At 34.6% G+C, this 20,154-nt stretch overlaps 1 protein-coding gene across 1 annotated transcript; it reads left to right on the top strand.

Annotated features, from left to right (window-relative positions):
• The first annotated feature begins 4,894 nt into the window (after positions 1–4,894).
• LOC147396042 (epoxide hydrolase 2-like) lies at positions 4,895–13,577 on the top strand. Its single transcript, XM_086452224.1, has 4 exons — positions 4,895–5,236; positions 5,923–6,105; positions 11,308–11,546; positions 13,146–13,577. Exons 1-4 carry the CDS (start codon positions 4,955–4,957, stop codon positions 13,390–13,392), a joined length of 951 nt encoding a protein of 316 aa, XP_086308350.1. The 5' UTR covers positions 4,895–4,954; the 3' UTR covers positions 13,393–13,577.
• The last annotated feature ends 6,577 nt before the right edge of the window (positions 13,578–20,154 follow it).

Raw genomic sequence — 20,154 nt, 5'->3', positions numbered from 1 at the left:
GAAACTTGCAATTTGCCTAATGTTCAGGTAATTGTGTTATCACCCAATCATAGGCTTTAAGTGAAATAAGCTTAATCTGATTCAATGTTTTTTGGTAATCTGCCTCAAACCTTGAATAAGTCATTTTACTAAATAGGTTCTTCAAGGATTGTTGAACTTGTTTTGAGAAGTGACGTCCCACTAAGTGTTGCATCAAATTTTGCTCCAAATGGCGATAACAATGTGAATGAAATCTAGACCCAAAAGTATCTTCTACAGTATGAAGTATATTTTGATTTCTGTCTGAAACAAATATGATATCCCAGTCATCATTCAATTCCATCTTTAGATTTAATAGAAACCATTTCCTATCTTCTTATGTCTCCGAGCTAACAATAGAAAATGTTATGGAGAATATGCCATTATCGACATTGACAACTGTCGCTGCAAGTAGTGTCCCCTTGAATTCTATCTTCAAAAATGTCCCATCGATAAATAAAATGGGATGACAACTGAACCGAAAACCATGGAGGGATGCGTGGAGTGCAACAAATAATTGGTTAAAATGTGAATCCTTTTTTACTGTATGAATCGTTATGGATCCAAAGTCAGACTCCATTATCCTATTACAATACCATGGTAATCACATATAGGAGTCTTTTGCTGCACCATGAATTTCGCTATTTACAAATTCTTTTCCTCTCCATACTTGCTTATACGATAAGTTAATAGCATAGCCTTGAAAAAATGTTACTATTTCCATAGGTGCATCAGCTGGCATATCCCTAATTTTGTTACTCACAACATTAGCAACCAACTTCTTCGACATCTTTAGCTTTGCGGTGACATTATCTTCTGCATTGTGGGTGTGCACACTCATGTATTTGTAACTTATGAACCTATTTTTCATATTAATTTTACTGGCGAGAGTACCTTCCAATCATACCCTTTAACTGAGAATTTTACCTTAATTTGTTTTTTGTTGTTCTCGACGAAGGAGTAGACAAATCGATGAGCAATAGAAAATTTCTTTAGTGTCAATCGAAAATCTTCGTCACTTTCAAACATTTGTCCTACATATTCAATTCCTTCTTCCCATAGTGTGGACAACAATTGTTCTGGTCTCTCAGTGACTTGATCTAAGCTAGTTGCCATATTTGTAAATATTAATATAACCTGTGTAAGAAATAAAAGATATTTAATAAATGAAATCACAAATTGAAAAACAGTTGTTATGCTGTAAAACACATAATTTAAAATCTCATGCTTAGTCACATCTTAAACCTGCAAGAGGGAAATTGTTAAAAATGAAAGAAAGTAGTTGCAATGTATAGACCTAGAAACCTGAAAAACTCTTAAATCCAACACTACTTTTGACTGGATCCCAATCAAATAGGACATCAACTCAACTTTTCAAATATTTTCCTATGACTTTAAACATAATTGAATATCTCTATCTTCACCCTTATCAGAAAAAAAAAACCCCGTCCTCTTCTTCATAGAACAACAATCCAAAAGATAATGCCATGTTCAAAATACCCTCCAAAAGACTTACCACCAGAGAATTTCTCAATAAACTCTTCCAAAGCCTAAAAATAATGATTTGATGTTGTTGAAAGAAATGGGGTCGGACTCATGCTCAAACAAACTAATCCAATACTGATACACTAATCAACACCATAACCCCAGCCAAATCTCGTAGCAAATGGGTCTCTCCTAAAATCTCCTCTTTAAATCCAACTAAATACAACTTTTTTTAACCAGTTTTTAAGCTTATCCCAACCGTTATAGGTTTTTGGTGGGTAAGAGAAGCAAGAAATAGAACCTCAAACTTGCATTGCAATATGTTATTTGTGCTATAGGATCAAGCCCCTTATGAACTCATTTTTCCATTTAAGGTTTTGCTTCATTTACTAAATAAAAGAACAATTTTTAATCAAATCTAAGCAAGACCCATTAGAAATTTCTTGAAAAAAAAAGAAGGATTGTGAGGTAGAAATCAGCGAGAGAGAAATGTTAAAACTTGGAAAGAATTCCAATTTTTTTTTAATTTTAATTTCTAATCGTAGCTTTGAGTAGAAACTCTGAAAGAAGAAACATAGGCAAATAGTTCCTCAAAAGCTCATACTGATTTAAAAAAAAAAAAAAAAAAGAGATGAGTATCCATGAAATTCAAGAAGAAAACTTATGTATTACAAAGCAAAAAATTGCAGAAGGAGAAACTTGGCAAATACCTGCACAGGACTAGGGATTCATTTAGGTGTTTTAGGTTTTTTAATTCTAATTTAGGCGTTTTAATTAAAAGAGGGTATTTGGGTACTTTAGAATTAGATGAGATGAAAATTTGAACCATTCACTTTCTTTCTTTATTTTTATCTGGAGTGTAATAAGTAAAAGTTAAGGTACTAATAATAGCTCTAAAAAACTTAAAAAATGATAGAGAGAGTTAGGGTTGAAGTTATGGTTTCGACTAGATTTGGGTTAGGGTTTAAAGGATAGTGCGAGAGGGAGAGACTTAGGGTTTAAATAGAGAATGCTAGAGAGATACCTATAAAGAGAAGACGAGGGTTTCTCTAGAACTTCGCGCGAAGAAGATGAGAGAAGGATATGCTTGCAAGAAAGACAGATCTCGATTGGGTTTCGTTCGAGTGATGGAGGTGGAGAAGACGAGGGTTTTGTTTAAGATAGGGAGGGTGGAGAAGATGGGGACTTTGTTCGAGAATCTTGATGAGGGTTTAACAAGATGGAGAAGACGATGGTTGAACCCCTGATCTTTTGTTGTAACTTGAGAGAAAGAGAGTTTGAGTTAAGAGAGGGATCTCTTAAACAAAAACAAAAAAAAAAAAAAAAAGTGAACAAGGTTCTTGTCTTAATTATCTGAAATTTTTTCTCAAAAGCTGTCAGCCTATTCAAACGTTTCGAGACCATTGGATCTTGCATGACCCAACGTTCATAAAAACTTGGTAAGATGTTTGGATCTCTTTAGAGCCTCTGAAGTTCATCCTTTAAGATTTTATGGAAAAACTCATACTAACAAAAAGATATTTAATTTCTTTTTAATTTTTAAGCTTTATCCAATGTGTTGAAATGGACGACTACCGAACTCCCAAAACTTAAAATTATAATCCAACGGGGAAAAATAATGATTTTTTTGTTTTTATTTTATTTTATCAAAGTTCTTAGAATTTTGTGTTAGAATTTAGAGCGTTGAATTTTAAAAACCCTTTAATATTCAATAGGTTTTAACCATTTAGTAAAACAATCTTTTAACCATAGGGTAATACAATCCCATATTTGTTTTATGCTTTTACTTTATTTAAGTTTAGTTGAAAGTTTTGCTTTACCTTGAATAATTTTAGTCCCACATCGACTAGGAGAATAATTGATTTGCAATCCTTAAATAGTTATGCTTCTAATAACTTTAAAGTGGATAGAAGTAGTGAGTGGGCTCACGCGCGCACATGGGAGCCCAAGAGGAAAACCTAAGATTCCAATTGGGATTTGGATCCACCAGTTCGATTATGTTTTGAACCAGTGTGTATATTTTGAACCAACACAATGTGTCTATTCGGAACCAGTAAATTCGAATAGGTTTATGACTGTTTTAAACAGTCACTTTCTCTTTATTTATATCCAACGTTTAGACGATTTAAACACACTTGATCTCTAATTGTTATTTTACTTGATTTCGACTATCAGTATACTTTATTATTCATAGTGAAAGCACACAACATCGTCGAGTTCGAAGTTACGTTTCTAATTTAGAGTATCATATTGAAAACGTGGGTTGTTGTATCCTGAAAAACGAATGCCTGCAGACTGTGGTACCATAGCAAGGGCGAATTTCGTTTTAGGACAGTGCGTTGTGCATGCCTCAACCATTTTATTTAAGTAATATTTTTTCTATTACATTTATTTTGAAAATCAGGATTTTTCAAACTTCTTCTCTCTCGTTCAAAAGAAATTAGTACTCAGTAGATAACAATTCGTTCTCTAGAAGCCTGTGACATCAAATCATGTTTTTGAATTCCAAAATGTGAGGTCACGTCTCTTATTAAGATTTGAGTCAATTTTCAACAAATGAAAGATTTGTTGAGTCACTTGGAGCACCCAACAAATTTTGGACCAGCTAAAATAATATTTGTCAGATATTGATAAAATATACTCTTTATTGTAAAGAGCATTCTTGGAGATGCTCTTATAGAATTTTACTAAATATTTGCCAAATTAAACGTGGAGGGGTATGACTAAACTCCCCTAAAATATTCTATTTTCATACCTTTTTTTTTTATTTTATAACTTTTGGATCTCTGTAATGAACTGCAGATTCCACTTTAAGTTTGAGCAATGTCTTATCTTTATTATATATAAAATTAAAAATAGAAAAGCTTGTAATGCGAAATTAACTTTCACGTAGAGGACACCAATACATCAGACTACTAAAGATTTATCAGACGTATACTTGATGTGTTCTAAAGTAGGTGTGGCAATAAAGTATCTATATAAAAATTACGTTAAATTTTATTTTGACTCCTTGTGATTTGGTATAATTCTACATTGACCCTTAACATTGTGACAATTTAAACATACTTTTTAATTTTCAGAAAAACAATTTTACTTTTTAATCACCGAAATTCCATTAAGAGTTGATAATGGAAGAATCACCTAGATAAAGTATAATTTAGGACATTATTTTTTTTAAGATTCAAATTTTTTTTTTTATATTTACAAAAAAAAATATAAAATGGTAAAATCACATTGGAATATTAACTTAAAAGTTTTTAACAAGGGGACAAAGTGAAATTATTAAAAGGTAAAGGGTAGACATAAAATTATGCCAAGACATAGGGGTCAAAATGTAATTTTCCCAAAAAGTTATAAAGAGAAACTCTTGAAGACCTCACGTTTGGAAGCTCAGTCTTGAGTGTGTCTGTGTGTGTGTGTGTGAGAGAGAGAGAGAGAGAGAGAGAGAGAGATGGAGGGGATAGAGCACAGAACGATAACAGTTAATGGCATAAACATGCACATAGCAGAGAAAGGCCAAGGCCCAGTTGTTCTCCTACTTCACGGCTTTCCTGAGCTTTGGTACTCCTGGCGTCACCAGATTGTCTCCCTCGCTTCTCATGGCTACCGAGCCGTGGCTCCTGATATGCGCGGCTATGGCGGAACTGATGCGCCACCTTCCTTCCAAGCCTATTCTGTTCACCACATTACTGGCGATATAATCTCCCTCATCGACTCCCTTGGTCAAGACCAGGTTAGCAAAATCCGATTCTAGAATCTAACAATCTAAAACTGAAATTTGTAGTCAGAATTTAATTTCGAAAACGGTAAATTACTGTTTTTCAAAATTAAATTTGTTTATCTAACAGTAAAATTACAAAAGTACCCTTATAAAAAATATGTTGTTTGATACTCAAAGTAAGGACTAAGGATATTCAAAAATTGAAATCTGGAATCACAATTTTATTTCGATAACGGTAAAATTAAAATTTTTACCAAACTGAAAAAGGTTTTATGTTAAATTACAAAAATACCCTTATAAAATATGTTGTTTAATAATGAACACTAACTGGTATTCAAAAATTGAAATCTTGAATCAGAATTTAATTTCAAACACAGTAGATTACCGTTTTTGAAATTAAATTTGTTTAGAAAAAATTTGAAGTTAAATTACAAAAACACCCTTACCAAAAATATGCTGTTTAATAATGAACGTCAAGGGGCATTTTAGTAATTTTAATCAAAATTTCTTATTTGGTAAAAAATCAATTAATAAAAATGAGAATTTACCATTTTCATAATTAAAATGATTAGTCTGCTGAAATGGGAGCTCTACATTTTTTTTCTACTTTTTTGGCAATTTCTCTATAGTCGAAAAGTGATTCTCTGATAGTCCAAAATTATTAAAAGTGATCTGATTGTTTTAATGATTGTTAATAGGTGTTTGTGGTTGGGCATGATTGGGGTGCTTTGATCGCTTGGCATTTATGCTTGTTTCGGCCGGACCGGATTAAGGCCTTGGTGAACTTAAGTGTACCTTTTTTGCCTCGAAACCCTTTAGTAAGTTATCTACAGGGCTTCCGTGCCTTATTGGGTGACGACTACTTCGTGTGCAGATTCCAGGTAATGTTTCCTGCTCTTTAAGGTAATAGGACCCACAAAACACCTACGAAACGGATTGACAAGTCAAATATATGACAAGATTTAAAACTACATTTCATTTTTTCTCATTGTTGAATGAGACAACTCAAACATATCAGAAAACTCTTTCGAGACAACTTAGTCTCGTTCATGGATGAGACAACACATCAAAAACGAGTTCTTAAAACATGTTTTCAGCTGGTCTCTCACAGAATAAGGCATTAAATACATGTTGTTAGGGTTTGGTTATTGAATTTTGATAATACGACGTAGTTTGTGACTAAAGCACTTAACGCCATTTTCTCTCTCTTGCCCATAGTGAAATAAAGAAAACTTTCTGATCTGATCACTTTGTGATATTAAAAACACGATTTGATGCAATACAGTTGTAGAGGAAAATTTTATATGAACTTTAAAAAAAAAAAATTATTTTTCACCATTGACTTTTATTTTTAAATTTAGGTGCTTGGTAGCCGTCCATTTTCAACACCATGGATCAAGCTCGAACAATGATATTTTTTTAATATATATATAGTTTTTTGAATATGAATATTTTCATGAAATCTAAAATGTTGTGTTGTTGGATTGTAATGTGATAATCAATGTGGGCCAAATGACTTTTTTTATAATTTGAAATCTAAAAAATAAATATGTGGGCAGCGGGCAAGAGAGAGAATCTCTCTATTGATGATGTCATTTGCGCCACATGTCAAACGCTTGTTGGGTTGTGACCAAACACGTCAAGTGTGTGCGCCAAAACCGCATCATATTATCAGCACTCATTGGTTATTAAAGGATCTTCTCATTGATGAAACGAGTGGGTGGCATGTGCCAATGTATCATAAAACATTCCGTCAGTATGTGGCTGACATGGTAAATGCATATAACCATAGATCATTTTTCTTGTGTATCCCAAAGAAAAAAGATCTATGGTTCTATGCACTTGCCATGTCAGCCACGCACATACCGCGTATGTTTTAGCATATCCCTTTATCACGACTCTTTTGTAATTTAAAGAGTTGTGATAAATCGACACGGCAAAATATACACGAACTGTATGTGGTTGACATGGCAAGGGCACAAAACTATAGATCTTTTTCTTTGGGATATAGAAAGAAAAAAAGATCAATGGTTTTGTGCCCTTGCCACATCAGTTATGACACTGCATATGTTTTGCCGTGTCGATTTATCATACTCTCTAATTATTGTGGAGGTCATTTTTTGTGGTTGACCTCAAGATCTCATTTTTAACAAGATCATTCTCCAATAGATCATAGAAATAATAGAAAAAATAAAGAAAAAGAGAAAGAGCACAAAGAGATTTTTACGTGGTTCGGCAAACGTGCCTACTCCACGGGCTCGGAGAGCCATTTCATTATAGATCTCCAGTTATATAGCCTCCTCTCCCTTTTTCACTCCCCCCATATTTTCTCCACCTCCTCTTTTACAATAGCCTCCAACTCTTTAAATAGAGAAACCCTAATTAGAGTCTTAACCCTAATTAACTACAAGTTACTACATTATCCCTTATCCAAATTAACAATTACATAACAAGGAGAATAATCTTTTTAAACTTGAAATATTCCCTAATAAGATAGAAATTCTCTTTATATGATGCCACGTGTCCACCCCGAGATACGCATTGATGATGCGAATGGACGATCCGGATAGAAGACGATTTTAGCTCTCCACATATAGCCCCCTCTCGAAGGTGGAGATCGATGTATTGAGATCTGCCTTCGAGAAATATTTCTGACCTGAGTGAACTCCATCCCTAATTTTTGAATTAGTATGATTCTAGATCCCCCGAGCCTATTTTTTGCAAACTTGATATCCAACTCGATTGAGCTTCCATAATAAGTAAATGCTTCAATAATACTGCAAGCTGACTTTGATTTTCATAGTGAGTCAAAACTTTGGCAAGTGATAGAAGAACCGATCAAAATCCTAGATCGGGCTTGGATCTCAAAATGATCTAAGACTTTGATAAATAAGAGAAGAACTGACTAAAATCCCAGATTGGGCTTGGATCCTAAAATGATCCAAGACTTAGATAAATAACCATAGAACCGACCAAAATCCCAGATCGGACTTGGATCCCAACATGATCCAAGACTTAGATAAATAACCATGGAATCGACCGAAATCCCAGATCGGACTTGGATCCCAGAATGATCCAAGACTTAGATAATAAAAGAACCGACGGAAGTCCCAGATCGGGCTTGGATCCCAAAATGATCCAAGACTTTGATAATCAATAGAATAACCAACCGTATTAGATTTTGTATCTCTCACCTCATAGAGTGATGCTCGGGTCCTCACGCTTCCGTGAGGAACCGACCTTATTAGAGTTTCGTGTCACTCACCTGATAGAGTGACACACATGTCCACAGAAGGAGCCGACCTTATAATGCTTCATGTCACTCACCCGATAGAGTGACACACGGGTCCTTAGAAGGATCCGACCTTTTAATGCTTCGTGTCACTCACCCGATAGAGTGACACACGGGTCCTTAGAAGGATCCGACCTTATTAGAAAACCGACCTTCTCGCCTTATAAAAATTTGCTTAATCGACCTGAAAAGATGGCACTATAGGGTACTCCCATCTTTTTCCTTACGCTAGAATCAACCCCGTCTTGGTTATTTGAAGGCTGCCTGAATTTGGGAGCCAGTAAAGCCATATGGACATGGTAAACCTGGTTGCATCATTAAAAATCTGGGATCTCTCCACCCCTAAACCATGTACGCTGAACATATGAGGTTTAATCCTTTGTTGCCGTAGTTCACGGTCTCAGCCCTAACCCTTTTGAGAAGATGGTTCTCCATAAACATCAGAAGTTGAGGAGTATCCCCCACAATTAACTCCTCTTTTCCCCCTAAGAACCCGCTTCTGCCCCTCTTTCTCTATTCCTCAGATTTTTTACTGTGTCCGGCCATAGCAGCAGCAACACACACATCTCTGACCCTTTCCTCTCTCTCTCTCTATCTAACTCTCAGCAATAGTCTTATGAATGGGACCATTTACACCTCCAAGAACCGATTGATAGAAAATTGGGAGCACTGAAGCATGCTTGAATGCAGTGATTGTCGGTACCACTCCAAAGACTGCAACCAGAATAATCTCCCTAAGTAACCCCAAAATCTTGCTAGCAGATGTTGCTGCGCCAATCCATGTTGCATTTCGAAGAAATCAAGATGCCGACGATCTTGAGAAACGATCATCAGATCCTTCAGTGTTATTTCGATCGGTGTTGGTGTCCTTTGGAGATTTCAAAACTGAGTCGAATTGAAGTTCATTTAATTTATCAAAACAGGTGGTTCCGCAACTAGGGTTATAAAATTCGTGGAGAGATAGAGAAGATGGATTAGGGTTAGGGTTTGGAGAAAGAAGTGTTGAGCGAAGGGATGCCTCTCCTCTCGCCTCCTGGTACCCACAGTCACAACCCTGTTTTTAATTTTTAATTTTTTTTTCCTCTTTCTTCTTTTGCTCTCCTTCTTTTGATTAGGAAACGGTTGCGCCCTTGCCATTTAATAATCCATCGTGATCCATCCTACGCAAAGTCAATCCAAAAATCCTACGTGCAGAAGGTTTCATCTTCCCAGTAGTCCCCGATCTACAAATCATTGAATCTCAAACTTGCCTGAGATTCATGAGTTATCGAACTTTCACTCACCCCCGATCTCCATGTATACATCATGTCCCATATTCAGTATTCCCACGGACGGCGCCAATTGTGGAGGTCATTTTTTGTGGTTGACCTCGAGATCTTATTTTTAACAAGATTATTCTCCAATAGATCATAAAAATAATAGAAAAAAAAAAAAGAAAAAGAGAAAGAACACAAAGAGATTTGTACGTGGTTCGGCAAACGTGCCTACTCCACGGGCTCGGAGAGCCATTTCATTATAGATCTCCAGTTACATAGCCTCCTCTCCATTTTTCTCTCCCCCTATATTTTCTCCACCTCCTCTTTTACAATAGCCTCCAACTCTTTAAATAGAGAAATCCTAATTAGAGTCTTAACCCTAATTAACTACAAGTTACTACATTGTCCCTTATCCAAATTAACAATTACATAACAAGGAGAATAATCCTTTTAAATTTGGAATATTCCCTAATAAGATAGAATTCTCTTTATATGATGCCACGTGTCCACCCCGAGATGCGCATTGATGATGTGAATGGACGATCCGGATAGAAGACGATTTTAGCCCTCCACATTGATTATGAAGAGTTTGAAGACAACATAAAAATAAAAAGAAAAAGATGAGTCGTGGTAAATAGACGTGTTGAAATGTACACGGCTGACATGGCAAGGGCACAAAACCATATATCTTTTTCTTCTGGATATACAAGGAAAACAGATCTACGACTCTATGCACTTGCCACATCAGCCACGTATGTTTCAGCGCGTCATTTTATCATTAGTCAAAAAAGATTATGTAATTTTATAAATTAATGTGATTAATGGGTCGTGAATCATGATATTGTAATGTTTTGGTCCAAAATAATCCAATCTCGTCTGAGACTAAGACCCAAGTCATCTCGGCATCCTTCCATGATGATACGGATATTCGATTTGAGTTTTCTCACCCGTTGTCTCATTTGACAATGAGGCGGACTCATATGATATTTAGAAAATCTTGTTTATTTAGTAAAATTTGACCGAATCAAATGAGGTTTTGTAATTTTTATTAAAATAATTACTTTTTATGATTTGAGCATTTATTTTCTAAATACAAATAGGATCTTGGAGGATGCCTATCCCGCCGATAAATCTCATCCATTTGATTTTGTGTTTAAATAGTAGGGATAATGTGTTTTTTCCATGAATCATTCTTCATGAGTCAAGGGAACCTAACCTAGATTTGAAAACATGGATTATTTTTTTTATATCAGTAGATTTGAAGCCATCGTTGAACCGTCAATTCTATAAAATTGATGATATTGATTTTTACATGGACTGTAATTGGACTTCAGTTTTCATATTGCAGGTTTAATCAAATTTGCTTTTTTTTTTTTATAACGTTGTGATGACTCCATGAACTATTTTATAACACCAATTGGTTAGATGTTTTCGCTGCTTCAATGATTACTCATCATCCAATCCTTACATGAGTGATGAGTGTGATACTCAGCTCATGATAACTAAGTATATTTTGCTTAAATCTGTTGTTGTAGGAGCCTGGTGAGATGGAAGCGGAGTTTGCTCGTGTTGGTGCTACAACAGTAATGAAGAAATTTCTAACTATACGTGATCCAAGTCCACTCATGATACCCAAAGAAACAGGACTTGGAGCACTCATTACTCCAATTTCCTTGCCTTCTTGGTTGTCTGAAGAAGACATTGCTTATTTCGCTAGCAACTTTGAACAATACGGCTTCACTGGAGGATTAAATTACTACCGAGCTCTCAACATGTATGTTTGCTCCAAAGTTTGGCTTAAAGCCTTATTTTAAGGAAAAAAAAAATGTTGTACAGTGGGAATGGGTTATTATTATGAGTAGGGAATCAATCCATGGTTTCAAAACTCGTCTGAGACTGAGACTTATTGCCTGAGCCATCTCAGTATCAGGCATGGACGAGATGGACAGACAAGTCAATCTGTCAGACCAGATTTAAAACCCCACGTTCATTTTTCTCATTGTTGAACAAGATGTCTCAAAAGTATCGGAAAACTCGTCAGAGACAACTCAGTATCTAGCATGGATGAGACGAGATGTGAAACCGAGTTTTAAAACCATGATCCAGTCAGGTCTCCCGTACCCACTAACTGTTTGGATATGTGGTCCATCCCTTCGTAAATCTACACCCAGAAGATCAGTTTGATTGGTGATGTGAATCCATTGTCTTAAGAATGAATTATAATCATTGGATTTAAATTTTTTTTCAAGAATTTATATCTAGTGGATACAAATTATCAAACACTTTGATTTTCGGTACATAGGTTCAGCAAGGAATGAACCACATATCCATACGGTCAATGGGTCCCGAAAAATGATGTGGCATAAATGGGGGGTCACTTGACCTTGGTTAGGAATGGGACACTTGATTGATCCCTACTCTATTAATAATAGAGTAGGGATCAGTCAAGTGTCACATTCCTAATTCCTATGACACCATTAGGTGTCTATGTGACACATTTTTATTGGAGGTCAAGCACATTGGGCTACAACCTTGGTTAAGAGCCATTGGTGTTCAAAACTCCAACAAAAATGTGTCATTCAAACACCTGAACCTTATTATGGGAACGGGACATAGTTTTGGATCCTAACTCTTCTTATTATATGACTAATGATTTTTGAACTCAACTTGACAGCCAGGCTCAAAAACTCATCGACATGTTATGCGCAAAGAACCGTAGATTCTTTCGCTTGGGATACACAGTTGTAACCTTGGGATGCACAACTGCAGATGCCAGATCGGTTGTGTCTCCCGAGGGAAAGAATCTACGGTTCTTTGCCCATGCCACATCAGTGAGTTTTGAGTCCTCCTGTCATGTTGAGTTCAAAAATCAGCACTCTTATTATATTACAATTGGATTTCTTATCGAAGTGATTTTTCTAGTTCTACTACCAGCCACTATGCTTAGAGTTCCACTACACCTATAATTTGAATCTTAGTTAATCCTGGTCTTCCTCATTATAAATTTGGGTATTGTGGGTAGTAATCTTTAATTCATTATTCCATCCGGGTAGCCAAATTGTGGAAGTTGGTGAGAGATTGAGTGTGGAGTATATTATAAACACCTTTGTCTTGTGTGATTGCTCTATTTTTCCTTCCGTTTTTATTATATTCTTTAGAACTTCCTTTGCACCGTATTTTTCATAACAAAAAAAAGACCAAGAATAAAACCCAAAACTTTGCTCTGTTTCTAGTGATTTAATATTATTGATGTAACTGTTCTATGCTTAATCTAGATCCAATTTCTATTTTATGCACTATTCCTTTCATTTTAGAGTATTTGTTGCGGGCTGATAAGCTCGACTTGAGTAGTAATTTTTTTTTCTTTTGGCAGAACTTGGGAGCTCATAGCACCATGGACCGGGGCACAAGTAAAAGTACCAACTAAGTTCATTGTAGGGGACTTGGACCTGGTGTATGGTATCCCGGGTATGAAAGAATATGTAAATGGAGATGGATTCAAGAAAGACGTGCCGTTCCTGAAGGAAGTAGTTGTAATGGAAGGAGTTGCTCACTTCATCCAGCAAGAAAAGCCCGATGAAATCAGCGCGCATATTTACGACTTCATCAAGAAGTTTTGATCTTCTTCGTTTGTCCATTCGGGCAGCATCACTAGTCCTATTGGGACAATTACAATCCCCCTTTATCATCAAGCCTCAGAGTGTTCATCTCTTCTACCAGCAGCGTTTCAGTTATATCCCTTAAGACTGTTGTCACCTTAATACTTGATAAGTTTGATCGTAGGTTGCAAAAGAATATTCAGCCATGGATCCTTTTGTTTTTCACGTTTAGTGCAATTATGTGACCTGTTTTGCATCTCTCTTGTTCTATGCATCTGTGCGTGACTGTGTATCGTTTCTTATTCAAATTTGTGACAATCTTCATTTTAGTGACAATTAATAAAATGTCACATTTCATATTTTAGCCGACACATTCTGCATACATATATTATTGAGAAAATTATTCGAAGGACCCTGGCAGAGGGGTCCCTCATCCTCATTTCACGTCATAATGTTTTTGAAATATCCAAGCCATCCTTTTTCTCATCTTCTTTCACATACTTACGTTTTTCAACAGGGATTGCAATCATTTCCAATGATTTTTTTAATCGTGAATGATGAAAGGAAATGATATACTTCTAAATTTGAACATTTAGATGTATTTTTTAATTTATTTCGACAAATTATAATAAAAAAATGAAGAATGAAGTTGAGATATATTCCAAAAAATTTATTTAGTGTCGAGTTCACCACTTTTTATTGCCGAGCTCGATATTTTTTATTGTTGAATTCGACAATTTTTTAAAATGTTGAACTCAACAATAAAAAGTGGTGAACTCGAGACTGTAAATGTGATCTAGATTTTTTTTTTTTTTTTTCCCTTTCCATCTTTTCGACTACGATAGTGGATAGTTCTTCTCGAAATACCTAGAATGGATATATTATAATAGTGAAATGGACAATTGGATCAAAAGTTACAATGAAATCTTCAAAAAATTTAGAATTTCAACTTCATTCCTTTTCTTTTTTTTTTTTTTTGTTATAAATAAAAAAATACACCTAAATATTCAAAATTAGAAGTATATCATTCTTCATTCATCATTCACAACGAAAAATCGTCAGAATTGATCTTAATCATCGTTGGAAAACTGAAGTACATGAAGAAGATAAGAAAATGGTAGTTTGGGTATTTCAAAAGTATTATAACATGAGATAAGGTTGAGGGACCATTAAGAAAGAAAAGCTTACTAAGTGGTCTATTAAGCTACCTCCCAAAATTTAGGGACTGTTTAGAAAGAAATTCCTCCGCTAGAGTCCTTTAAGTAATTTTTCCTATATTATTAATATTATGTTATTAGAAGGTGGCATGTGCAAATGCATATGTATCTAGAGGGTTTATTTGTAATTTAAAATATTAATTAAAAGAGATTTGTAAGATTATATAGTACATATGATATTTTTGTAAAACATGATTTTAGCGACTCAGTATTACAATATTTTTTTTTTGGACTAAAATGATCCCAATGATGTTAAATTAATTAAATGTTTAGGTGTAGGCATTTTTGGCATCCAAATTTTGGTGTCCAACCACATCCACTCCGCAATCATTCATTATAAAAGTAAGAGTGCTGATAATTTGACATACTTTTGGTGAATGCACCTGACACGACTTGGAAGCACATATCTCATTAAAAAAAAAAAAAAAGAGAAAGTTTTTCTCTCTTGTATGTTCTTTACCCACATATTTATTTTTTAGATTTCTAATCTAAAAAAGGATCGTTGGGCTCACATTGATTATGACATTGACAATCCAACAACACAACTATCTAGATTTCATGAAAATATTTATATTAAAAGAATATTAAAAACAATTATTTTTCGAGCTTGATCCAAAGTGTTTAAAACAGATGGCTACCGAGCACTCAAATTTAAAAATAAAATTCAACAAGGAACAATAACTATTTTTTTTAAAATAAAAATGTTCATATAATTTTATCTTCTACAACCCCATTTCATCGGATCATGATTTTGAATGTCACAAGATGATTAGATCTAAAATTTTCTTTTTTTTTAACAATAGGTAGGAGATATAATTTTTTTTTTTTTTTTAATAAGTTATGTGCTTCCACTTTAGGGTGTGTCAGGTGTGTGCGCCAAAAGTACATCAAATCATCACCACTCTAAAAGTAAAAATGTAACATATATTAATATAAGTTACCGGGGGAGGCCAATTGTATGAAAAATATATTATTGTTTTTGTTTTCTTGAACTTGTCTTCTCAACTGTATTATTTGAATGACCTGACTATTTTTATATAAAACTTGTTTCAAGTTCAAATTAGTAGACTTAGAGTCGGGAGAGAGAGAGAACGATGGAGGGGATAGAGCATAGGAAATATGCATATAATAGAGAAAGGCCAGGGCCTTTTCATATTATAATAGCAAGGATTGTACGTATTCAAGCACAATATATAGCATAATGAAGTCTCTTTCAAATGCCCAACAATTTCAAGAAATGCTTTTTAGATCCAAAAGATGCCTTCTCCCAATTTCTGAAATGCAATTCTTACATAGTGTTCTACAAAAGCACTTTGGTCGAAAGCTGTACTTCTTCAAATCAGCCTTTTATGAAATTGGTTGAACGTAGCTGGACCCTAGTTAAATTTGGTAATTGGGTGGAAAATAACCAAACACTAACAACACACATTTAATGTCATCTTTGCATCCTCATCTTCACTAAAGATTCCATTTCCTTCAAATAGGGGGTAGTTTGGTTTGGATTCTAAATCTGATTCTTGCTCATAATGAAATTCTAGAATCCAATGCATCATTTGGTTCAAATTGTCGACCTGATTTTCTCATAATTAGGAATCAAAATCATGGAGAATTAGAAATAGTTCTCAGGTTATTTCTCTTGGTTCTCACAGATTATCCACTTATGACAATTTTGAAATACATCTAGCAATAATTATGAGGGGTGGTCGTGAAGGATTCGAGGTTTGAGAGTTATTGTAGATAGTGAGACCGATCATTCTAATGGGTAGTTGAGAGACTTGGGATGGTGATGGGTTAGTTGTATCTTGAGGTAATGAATTTATGCTTGAGGATCCTGGCTCTCTCTTCAAGTTGACTCAAACCTTCGAGCTAATAGGTGTTATCAAAGCTAAAGGGTCGAAGTTTGGTTCATTGATCTCTATGGCATTAATTATAAGCCTATTACCTCTCCCATTATGTGTTGGTAATGAGTTCTGATTGATGTTCTATTGAGGTGCTTAGGTTGCCAGACCATCCAGAATGATTGTCTTTCTGTCAATCAGGTTTTTGACTTGGTGCTTAAGTTGCCAATATTGGTCCGTAGCATGCCTTGGAGTACCCATATGAAATTTACAGAATTGATAGGGGTTGTACCTCGATCCATTTATTGCTTTTGGATTGGGTTGTCTCTTAGTGAGATATTCTCCCTTAAGTAGTACTAAGAGTAGTTTTGATAATGTCATAAGTAGATGAGTGAAGACTCGAGAGATCATGTTGAATTTGCACTACTCAACTTGATGGTTCTAAACATACTGTGATTTTTGATCAAATACCAGTTTCTAACCAAACTATGGTACTTGTGGAATCGATGTTGCTTGAGGTGGGTTAACCCTGAAGGGAACTTGAGGCACTGGCGGCCTCTAGTTCAATGCTAGTACTGAGATAAAGAAAGATCGAACATGTTGCAGATTGTTAACTTGTGCTTCCTCATTTTTCTTGTTCAAAACTATCGGCTTTCATTGGGTGAATCCCTTATTAGTGCCCCTAAATTGGATAAGTCGTAGATCAGACCTGATTGGATATCGTCTTCAACTCAATCTGCCATTTGAACTAATGACGAGAAGCTTGCAGTTGTGTGACCCATTAGGTGCATGTAAAATGAATGGCCCAAATTTGAGATAAATATGGTATTCATCTCTTGTTGTGGCTTCATTTTAAAGGCAGATTTTCGCCACCTTTGGGCATTCTCCTTTGTGCTTTCATTTGTGTTCTAAGTCATCTTTAACATATCATTCATGTCCAATCTCATGTCAGTATTGAATCTGTACTTTTTCGAAAAGATTGTAATTAAATCTTGCTAACTCTTAATTTGTGATTGATCCAATTAAGAAAATCATGAAAGAGCTACTCCCGTTAAGCTTTTTTGAAAGTGTTGAACTAGTAATCTATCGTTATCTACAAACTAACACAACCACAATAGAGCTTCAAATGGGAGAGATGGCATCCTATGCCGTTATACTTCTCGAAATTAAGGCACTTGAACTTTAGCGATAATGGTGCATTTGGGAATAAGAAAAGATCTCTGAACCTCATCTTGTTTGCGGAATCCTTTCCTTTTATTCTTCTTATTTCTTCCCCGACTGCCTCAAGGTTGTTAGTTAATTTTTCTTTTATGGTACTTCTCACTTCGGCTGTTCTAAATTCACATTTTTCTTCTTGAACAACTTCATGTCGTTATTGGTTGCAGTGAATGTGGATCAGTATTCCTTGATTTACAAGAGTCATGGGTGGTAAGGTGTTCTACACTGGTTGTGGTTGTTGTTGTTGTTGTCCCAGTATAGCCTGATTTGAGCAAAAAGCTTGATGTTGAATAGCTTAAATGATGCTTGGATTTGACATTAGTGATGTCATCATTATCATCTCACTAGAAATTAATATTTATACTTTCCTTAGCTTATGGGTAAGTAATGGATCGAACCCAAGAGAAATGGGGGATGTTACCAAGTTAGCAAGAAATGAAGTTAATCTAAGTTATAATTCAAACTTATTTTTGTATTTTTGTGAAACAAAATGGAGAGTAAAATGTTGTTGAAAATTAAAATAATAGAAAAGAAATTGTAATAAGTAAACAAAAGAAATAAAATCATTAATGAAAAGAATAATGTAGGATTAGCACATAAAACTGTATTTGAGTTTATCCTTCTTCACACTCATCCACAAGGGCTTGGTGTGAGCACTTTGAATTGGAAGATATGGCATAAAGTTTTTTAAAAAAGCACTATAGTTATGACTCTTTTACTCACTAATGTGTGAGTTCCTACTACCAAATATCTAATTTAAGCATGTTCTATCTTGATATTATCTAAGCATAAAACATCTAAGTTAAACATATAAGGTGTAGAAATCCAACTAAAACTTTGATCCATTAGAGTTAGATAAAACTTTGAAGTGAATCCCATAAACATTATAAAGAACATGCAATGATAAAGAAATAACATAGAATTAAAGCTTGCTCTTAGGCTTCCTCCTCTCATTAATGGGAGGAAGTCTAGCCTATGGTCATGACAGGGATACAAGAGAAAGTAAAAGAAACAACACTTGTGTTTATGATAACTAAGATCTCATTGAGAAATTACTAAAGTTGCTGAAATAAAATCTAACTAAAAAATGAAAATTACAGAAAAAAATGTCAACGGCATTGGGGGGAGAAAAAGAAAAAGGACAAGAGTCCAAGGACTTTTTCCTAATTAGGAAAATGATTTATTTATAGACTTGAGGTCTCGAAGGATCCAAAAATAACCACCATCGCTCTTGCTTATAATCTCACATGTGAAGCAAACTGAAGAAATTCTAGGGCGATTCAACTGAGGTGGACTACACCACATTAAGGTTTGACTGTGTTGCATTGCTCTGGAGACCTCCATATCTCAAGGCCTATGTGGATACATGAACCAGAAGTACTTCAAACATAAGTACTTCCAGAAGTATTTTTTGAAGTACTGTCTGAAGTAGCTGGATACGTGTTTTATGTTTGGATGCAGGATCTGAGAAGTACTGCCAAAAGTACTTCTCACAGAGTTTTGTATCTGGAAACTATTCTGGATTCTGTTAAAATGACTAGAATGCCCTTATATATAATAATTATTGTTTTTAACATTATAACTCAACAATATATGTTAAAAAAAGTAACAGTTACTATTTTTATTAAATAAAAATATTATAACATCATTTTATACTAAAAATATACTTATTCTTATTTTTTTTTTAAATTCGACAAAACCTCCCCTAAATATTGGACATATGAAAAATAAAACCTGTATAAAAACATGACAACCAACATATAATAAAACCTGTATCATCATACGTAAAACCATATGTAATAATCACACCAACATATGTAAAATGAAAAGAAAACATTCATAAACAAAATTTATATGTAATCGTCATATCAATAAATAAAGATGTTCATATAATAGAAATATACTAAATTTACCCAAAAATATAATTTATTCAGTTAATAGTAACTTTTAAGTCATAAAATTATATAATTATATCACGTCGATCATAAGTTTCTTTTATAGCTTCAGCTATGACTTCTCTCCTACGTTCTATTTCTCTGTCTTTCCCGTTGTGAACGTCTCGAGGGACGATTTTATCTATATAATCTAATTATTCGTATATAGCAAACTCAACATCTGCCAAAAATTTATTTCGAATGAAATTGTACAGTCCCATGCAAGTAATGACGATGTCCCTTTGAGTATCAATGGAGTATGTGTGCATGTCCTTAAGAATTGCCCATCTTGCCTTTAATACCATAAAACACCTCTTTATAACATTGCACAATGAGGAATGAAGATGGTTAAATAACTCCTTCTATTCCTTCTGCCATGCACCCCATCGAAAGTCTTGTAAATGGTAACAGGCACCCTTATATGGTATCATGTACCCATCCATCAATGAATAGCCAGAGTCAACCAAGTAATATTTACCTACAAATGAATAATAATTTTATTATTTTTTATATATAATGTATAATTGAATGTACTTGTAAGTAAAATTTTGAATACCAACCTGGCGGAAGGTGAGG

This window comes from Akebia trifoliata, chromosome 8 (genome assembly GCF_017979445.1).
Source record: "Akebia trifoliata isolate Shusen 1 chromosome 8, ASM1797944v1, whole genome shotgun sequence".
NCBI lineage: Eukaryota > Viridiplantae > Streptophyta > Magnoliopsida > Ranunculales > Lardizabalaceae > Akebia > Akebia trifoliata.
Note: the sequence above shows the minus strand (reverse complement) of the source record. Positions and strands in the feature narration are given on the sequence as shown.

Bases quoted from the DNA above. Each gene is read 5' to 3' on its own strand.
- LOC147396042 (XM_086452224.1), top strand. From the start codon at position 4,955: ATGGAGGGGATAGAGCACAGAACGATAACAGTTAATGGCATAAACATG. The intron at 5,237-5,922 runs GTTAGCAAAATC...GATTGTTAATAG, and splicing joins ACTCCCTTGGTCAAGACCAG to GTGTTTGTGGTTGGGCATGA. The intron at 6,106-11,307 runs GTAATGTTTCCT...CTGTTGTTGTAG, and splicing joins ACTTCGTGTGCAGATTCCAG to GAGCCTGGTGAGATGGAAGC.